The 7,797-nt window shown below is 37.2% G+C and overlaps 1 protein-coding gene across 1 annotated transcript in view; it reads right to left on the bottom strand.

Annotated features, from left to right (window-relative positions):
* Positions 1-410: 410 nt before the first annotated feature.
* The window catches only part of LOC108693477 (ubiquitin carboxyl-terminal hydrolase 31-like), a 17,032-nt gene continuing 9,645 nt past the window's right edge, over positions 411-7,797 (bottom strand). Inside the window, exons 2-4 of the mRNA XM_018202458.1 lie at positions 4,452-4,825; positions 2,607-4,023; positions 411-2,473 (exon numbers count right to left, since the gene is read on the bottom strand). Of these exons, the coding sequence (XP_018057947.1) occupies positions 2,351-2,473; positions 2,607-4,023; positions 4,452-4,825 (1,914 nt within the window). The 3' untranslated portion in view covers positions 411-2,350. The remainder of the gene's footprint in view (positions 2,474-2,606; positions 4,024-4,451; positions 4,826-7,797) is intronic.

The raw sequence follows: 7,797 nt of genomic DNA, 5'->3' as shown, positions 1-7,797 counted from the left end.
AATAATTATCAAATAATACTTTTATTACTTCATTAATATAAATAAAATTAATAATTTTCCATTTTAAATATATATAAAAATCTTTAAGCAATTCTGCTGATTAATCACTAATTAAGTTAATCAAAGTTTGATCATTTTATAATTTTTATGCTAGATGTACCTCTCATATTCTCTTTCGATTCTTCTTCTATCTTTTAAATTAAAAAATTTTAACTTTACAAATGTTGATGTATATAATTTTTTTAATATCAGATTTGCAACTTTAAATATACATTAAAGCTAAACTTCGACTCTAAAAATTAAACAAACGTTTACCTTTCGCGAATAGAACGTATTCACGGAAAAGTTTAAGTAAAAAAAAAGCCATTTTAATATAGAACGGGAAGAAAAACATCTCGCACTTTGTTTCATCGTATTTATTTTCCAATTATTCAAATTATTCACGATTTCTGCTATATCGTTGGTAAGATATCAGAATTGCAGCGCCGTCTCGGTTACTTAAGTCCCGTTTTATTTGGTCGATAAGTAAAGAAGTTCGCAGAAGAGAGTTACCGCTAATCCTAAAAAGATATTCAAAAAGACAAGGTATGCATATATGTATACATATATATGTATATATACGGCCCAACACAACGAATTGTAGAATATCACGATATCATTTCCCGCTTCTCTTTGTAAACGTGTAACAAAATGCAACGAACGATGAGAGCCGTAGATCGAAGAACGACAAAGTTGTATGTACTGTTGTAATGTGCTTAAAAGTGGAATGACACATTTCTCCCGTATATATATATACATATACATCCTCTATTTATTTCAATGAAAGAGTAAGTAATATTTAATAATATGTATGTGTGTGTGTGTGTTTGTGTATATGTGTATACATCCTCAGTCGATTGACGGAACTTATAAAATCATAATCCGCGAATAATAAACACATTTCGTCGTTTGCACTCTAATCATCGTTACTGACTACCCGTGTCCACGATACGTGTGACTAGTAATAAATGTTAATTAATAAAATAACTTAAACATCTTTCACTCATATAATCTTGTTATGTATACATATATATATATTTATAAATTCTCGCTTTCACGCTCGCGCTTGTTCTCACGTTCGTACTTTACTCAACATCTGATTGGAATGATTGTTAAAATTGGGAGATTGAAGTCAATTCAATCGCGAGATAAGAAACCAACTGTGGATTTGTCTTGTTCTCCGTTACGTAGAAAAGCCATATCGCTCTCTAAAATTGATCACTCATTTTTTCACAATAGAGCGCTGTGACCACACAGTCATTGGAAGAACTTGACTGTAGGCTGTGATATAAACTATAACTTTCACAAGTGTTTCCTAAACGAGATGCCTAAATCAGACGAGGATATTGTGAAATTAATGTTACACAATTCGGTGGCTCTCGCAAAAAACAGTCTCGATATCTAAAATAAAACGCTTGTTTGTGAGTAATACATATGATTAATATGCTTAATAATGTGACGTGTGTGTATTAATTACTTAGATAAGGCCACTAGTGGATGATACAGATATAATATAAATATTACAATTATAAGCATATAGATTCTCAAAGCAACGGTCGAGTAGTTACACAGTATGTCCAGAAACGATCAATCGTAGAGAAAACGAGGTGTGTATTTTTAATGCAGGATTTGTAACGTATAAATTTGTTTTTCGTTATTGTCATATACTTTCATTGTAAGATGACACTATGCGAACGACATTTGTCGATCTGGAAATATCTTTTCCCTCCTCTGAACATAGGTAGAATTTAGTTGCCTATTGCATTCAAGATATCTAACTGTATAATATAAACACTAAAGGTTTCTTTTCCTTCTCTTAAGAATATACGCGATTCTTCATATATTGAGTATAAGATTTGTCTTTCTTTTAAAAAGCTATCTTAGCTATCATATAATACAATTCACGCGAGCTGTATACAAACATGGTATTACAATTACAAAAATTACTAATGCCTCGTATTTCTATTCACCGTTTGAAAAATCGTTTGGGTGTAGATTTGTTACACCTCTCTCTCGAAATAACATGCGCGAAGAGAAGCACGCCGCTGAAATTCATCATTCACATCGGCGTCCATGAGAAAGCGATTTTATATATAAATTCGAGGTGAAGGAACGATCTTTTGTTGTCTCTCGACATATCGCATCCTCCGTTCAGTAATCGAAAAATAACGGATTTATATACTCTATCGGAATTGTCTTTCTTCTTTTTTTTAATCTCGTCACTCGATGTTGTTCAAACATCACGGCACACCAGGCACTGTACATTGAGCATTGCTCGAGCCAGACCTCTCAGTCTGGCTTATATCGTGTGTTACAACGTGGATTCGTGTATCACCGTTGTATTCGGATCACTGCTAGCAGTCTGAATTATTGCTGGCGGTATGTGTGGCGTCAATGTGATGGATGAAGTCTTGCGCACAGGTTTCGGAGAGGCCTGTAATTAATATTACGATCAAGTTTAGTCAATTAATTTACTTTTATCATTCAATGTTATTAATTAAAATTCAGTATTATAGCTTCTTTACCACACACACAAATATATTTCATTTTAATACAACATGTATTACCCATTCTCTTCTGCAAGGTGTTTCGTCATCTGAATAATGATCGATCTGCCCAATATCGGTTTCTGTCACTGCGTTCCTCTTCTTTGGCTGCAAAGTCGCGTAGTTGCCACAGCCTCTGGTGAAGTTAGTCATATTCTTCTCTTCGACGATTTTCTCCTGACACAATATCTCTTGGGATTTACTTTGCTTGTTGTTCGTTACGTCATTGGTACTTTTATTATTAAAATAAAAAGGTGGCATTTTTGATACCCAATGATCTAGACCAGAACCAGCCGAGCTCGTTGACGCCGCGGACGAATTTCCCGTCGAATTATTAGACAGGCCCCTTCGCTGATAGAACAGCATGTACGCCGAGTTTGTGATTAGATTCGTGTCATTAACCGCTTCCACGCGTGTGTCATCGAAACAGTACCACTGCGTATCATATGGATTTCTGCAAAACGCCGTGTAATGTCCGCCCTGTAGGTCCTGCCCGTGATGATTGCATATCGCGTAGAGATCGTAGACATTCTCGTCGTACTTGGGAATATTGTGTTGCCGCGGTCGTGGTTTTTTCCAGGGCGACCAACCCAGACCACCCAAGCTAGTAACGTTATTATGCGTCGCCTGAACTCCATTGTGAGCGAGATGTGGTGTCATATCGAAACCGTACAAAGGAAAGTCCACTAACATAGTCAGCTTGGACGTTGACCGTTGCTTAGATTGCTGACGAAATCTTTTCAAGTGTATGACTAATATATCAGGCAATGACCAGAGACCTAGTTTTTTTACGACTTCCTGCTTCTTGTTGCAATAAGGACAATGCCATGCGTCTTCTGCGCCCAATATCTCCGCTCGTGTATAGAGATCGAAACATTCCTCTAAAGTTACCGCGCCGCCCAGCTCGGAATTAGTTTTTAACTGTTTCACGCTGGCGTGTTCCTCAATTTGGTCGTTATCGTCCTGTATAATATTGCATTTAGTAGCCTCGTCCCACTCGAGGATCAGCTTTACATGTTGTGGACCCGAGTCATCGGCGCAAAGCGCCAACGCTTGCTCGATCTGCTCCGTGTAAAGAGGATGCTCTACGCAAGGATCGATACAGGGATGCTCATCTTGGATCGGCGTTGCCGCCGGATCGGCAACGCGGATGTTGAAGAGACCCGGGCTTTGACTGGTTGTAAGAACGTCATCCGCTAGCGTGCTGTGCATCTCCTTGAGCAGAAGCTTCTGCAGATCCTCGTAAGACGTCTCGCGTGATACCTGCATCGTGTACGGACTGCCGAAACGTTGCTTCAGATCCCCCTTTACGAGAACGTTGATCCAAACTAGCAAGATATACGCTTGCTCCGTAGGTTCCTTCAATTGCGGCAGCTCAATGCAATACAGTGGATCGTTTTCCATAATCACGGATAAAGGCTGACAATCAGAGAAGGTTCTGCAGAAAGAAAAAAAAAAGATATATCATTTTTTGTGACATAAGATATTTAACATACAAACCAATCATAATAAAAATTGCAAAACGATAAAAAAAGATTGTATCCTTATACTTCGACATTTTTTGTACTTTTTTTACAATACGCGACTAAAATTTATTTTGATAAGTATGATTCATTTATTATTTATTATTTATTATTTCTTTTCAAAAAATAAAAAAATTCACAAAATTTATCATAAGAGAGATTCCGCACTACAAAAATACATAATTTTCTACGCTTACTTTTTCGCAATACTTATCATTCCAATATATTCTATTCCTTAATCCTACCTCTACAATGAAACTTATTCTCAACGCCAATTGTTTCCCTTTCACCTACAGAGTGCAATATATACTCTCTTTTGAAGATTTTTAAATTGTAATTTAACCTGTGAAATCCTTCTTCGTGAATCTCGGTCAGTAGCATGTGATTCTCGTCTACGCCAGTGTCGCTGGCTAGGATTTCTCGGAGCTCTCTCACGTTGGCAGCCTGATTCACACTCACGCCAATCTTGACTTGCCGCGGCTGCTGCGATGTGTAGAGGACGTTCACGTAGAGATTCATCTGCCGATGATTCTGCGGCACCGGCACCGACACGCACAGGAAGGGGTCGAAGGTGTTCGACTGTCGGTGGCACCTTGGACAAGTCAGACTAGACCGAAACTGCGCTTGAAATACGGCATGTACAAAGGAGTTGTTACACCGCACATGATTCGCAAGCGTCTCGGCGGCGACGATGTCGTCGGGTCTGCCGAATGAATTCTGCGAATGAAAAAAATGAGAATTAGAGCGTGTTAAATGACGTTAGATATTTGATTTGTGAATATTTTAATAAAATGAAATTATTTCAATAACGATATCTGTCGCTCCTTTACTTTAAAAGTAACACAACTAAAAAAATTACATTTTCCAGAAAAAAGGAAATAACTTTATCAACTTGATAGAAAATTATTCACTACTCAAATAATACTGAAAAAAAGAATATATTCTTAACATGATCAAATATTACTTTTATCGCTTATATTCCACAATCCTTAAAAAAACCATATTTTTTTTTATAATTGATAAATGACTGACAATGTTTTTAGATCTTTTTTGAGTTGTGACATGTTCACAATTTTTTATAAAATTAATAAGTTAGTTCGCATTTCCAATGGATAATTTACTTAATTCATTCATAGTAATAATTCGAAAATCACATTTTTTGAATTTTGTCATTTTAAAGTAAAAGAGCAATATCTCTCGTTGTCAATTTTACTCGACAAACAAATGCATCAACCCGTAACGAACCAAGTCTTCCTCCCTTTCTCTCTCTCTCTCTCTCTCTCTCTCTCTCTCTCTCTCTCTCTCTCTCTCTCTCTCTTTTTTCGCAGCTCTATTTTGCAGTGCGGTTTATGTAATCTGGCAAAATGGGTTTGAGGCGAGGCTATCTGCCGCGACCACGAAGCCGTATGCACGTCAGCGCAGCGACGCGATGACGGCGACGGGTTCCTCTCGAGTGTGAATCCCAGAGAGTGTGGGGTCCGCGATCGCCCTCTTTCTTGATCCGACATTAATGTAAAACTCGGTTATCGCTCAAAGCGCATAACGACAATCATCTATAAAGCGTCCGTGCTCTATTAATAGATTGCCGCCGTCGCAGCCGCCACTCGCCTCCTTTTCCCTTCGCTGTAAGGAAGATACGCGGAACATCAGGAGGAAGAGCCGACCGAGTGCGCTAACAAACTCCGCGTGGCTTCGGCACAATTGTCGCCGGCATGTTAAAACGCTGCGCGCTCATTAACCGTTGTATTTAGCGACCTAATGTCAGGACTTGATACACCGATTGGTGCACGATGGAGACAATAAAAGACTCCTTTTGCTTTATTCAACTTGGCTACGGAAATTCAATAGACGCGGAGTCTTAAAATAATTCTTAATAAAATTGTAATCGTTATACAAAAACCGGAGTGATAAGCTCTGATAACGATTTCATTATTTGATAAAACGAAGAATTGAACGATATGATCGAGTGATATGACATAACTAAACGTATTAAAAAAATCTGCGCTACCGCATTCCGATATTTTATTATCAACTAGAATATTCGCGTTTGCGTATAAACATTTTCAGAGATACTCCGAGTGTCATAATTCCAATTCCCAGTATTTAATTCGAATAAATTAATAAAATGTTGTTTGATTTAATCGAGAGAATTTATTGAAAGAGTTCTTCAATTTTGTTGTCGAATGCAATTTCGTTTTCATTTCAGTCTGATTTCAATCCAGCATAGATACGACCTCCTCTTAATAGGATAATAAATATCGAGGTTGTGCGTTTTCGTTTAGCCTTCGAGTCGGCCGCAGACGCGACTTTACAGAGAGCTACAAGAACCCGCGAGGTAGCGGTACATCGTGGCATTCATTGTGGTAAAACTTTATTGCCTGCAACTATTCGAACTTGCTGTAAGTAGCGCACATCGTAAGTTATAGGAGTCATTATTGACCAGCCGTTCGCACATTGTCCGTCTATTTATTTCGTTATTGCGTAAATGAGATATAACAATCCTTGAAAGAAAATCGATAATGTCGAGTTTGCAAACAGCCGGTGTTTCTAACGATAATTTCCCAATAAACCAAATAAAATTAAGTAAATTGAGGAAATAATTAAGGAGAAGGATAATGAAGAGAAAAAAGGAAAAACATCATGATAGAATAATAAGTGAATTGGGACCGATGTATTAACACCGAATGAATATTGATATTTTTGGTCAACGAGCGGGATCTTAAGAATAAAAGCATAAAGGTGAAAGATATGAAACTCACAGGTATTATTATTAGATTCCGTCTGACGATCGAAATGGCAATATTAATTTAAACGAAGATCAATATGACTCTCAATTACAATTTGAAAGGTGACACACAAATTCAAATTTTAAGAACCAGCATTGATCGATCGTGTCATGTGGAAAGTTTGAGACTATTTTTGAATATATAGCTTGAAATTGAATCGAAACGTTTGATTTCGTGTTTCTTAAATAAACTGTGATTAAGAATTACTGAGAATTAATCCTTCTATCTAAATATTATTTAATAATATTGATATATTAAATATTATAATATATATATTCCATGATAAAATAAAAATTTTTTAAGTCATTTGCGACAGAACGTTCCATTATATAACATAAAAGCTTTGACACAATTCCAATAAGTACCAGTGAGAGAGATCGTACTGGAAGGTTACGTAATACCTCGACATATTTTAATGATGAAAGGTATCGGTGACCCTCGTTAACACAGAACATTAGCGGCACACAGAGCTTCGAGGACTCGTTCGCGCTTTCCGAAGCTGTGTAATTTGTAACACGCAATGAAAAACCACAGAATGGGATAATCACCAGAGTGATCGCGCAGGATGTATCAGCGATCCGGTTGCCGGAAGTAATTTCCGATGCGTATGACTGGAACGACTCGCGCTCACAATTGGTCAATGTCACGCTCGGTGCACGTGTACTCAACTTGTAAAATCATCGTTACATTCGCGCATATATATGCCGATAACCTTACAAATATCCGACTCCCGCCAATCTTCCTAAAGGAATACTGCTAATAGATCAGTCAGAGATGCATTAGAAACATTTCGATCTGTTTAGCGCGACCGCGTTCTCGTACACTGAGAAAAAAATATAGTTAATTTTAAATATTTAGTTCAATACTGTCAACTGAACATTTACTTGCAGTAAGTAAATATTT

The sequence above is a fragment of the Atta colombica genome, unplaced genomic scaffold, assembly GCF_001594045.1.
Source record: "Atta colombica isolate Treedump-2 unplaced genomic scaffold, Acol1.0 scaffold9, whole genome shotgun sequence".
NCBI classification, from domain to species: Eukaryota; Metazoa; Arthropoda; class Insecta; order Hymenoptera; family Formicidae; genus Atta; species Atta colombica.
This window is presented reverse-complemented; position numbering and strand designations above follow the sequence as displayed.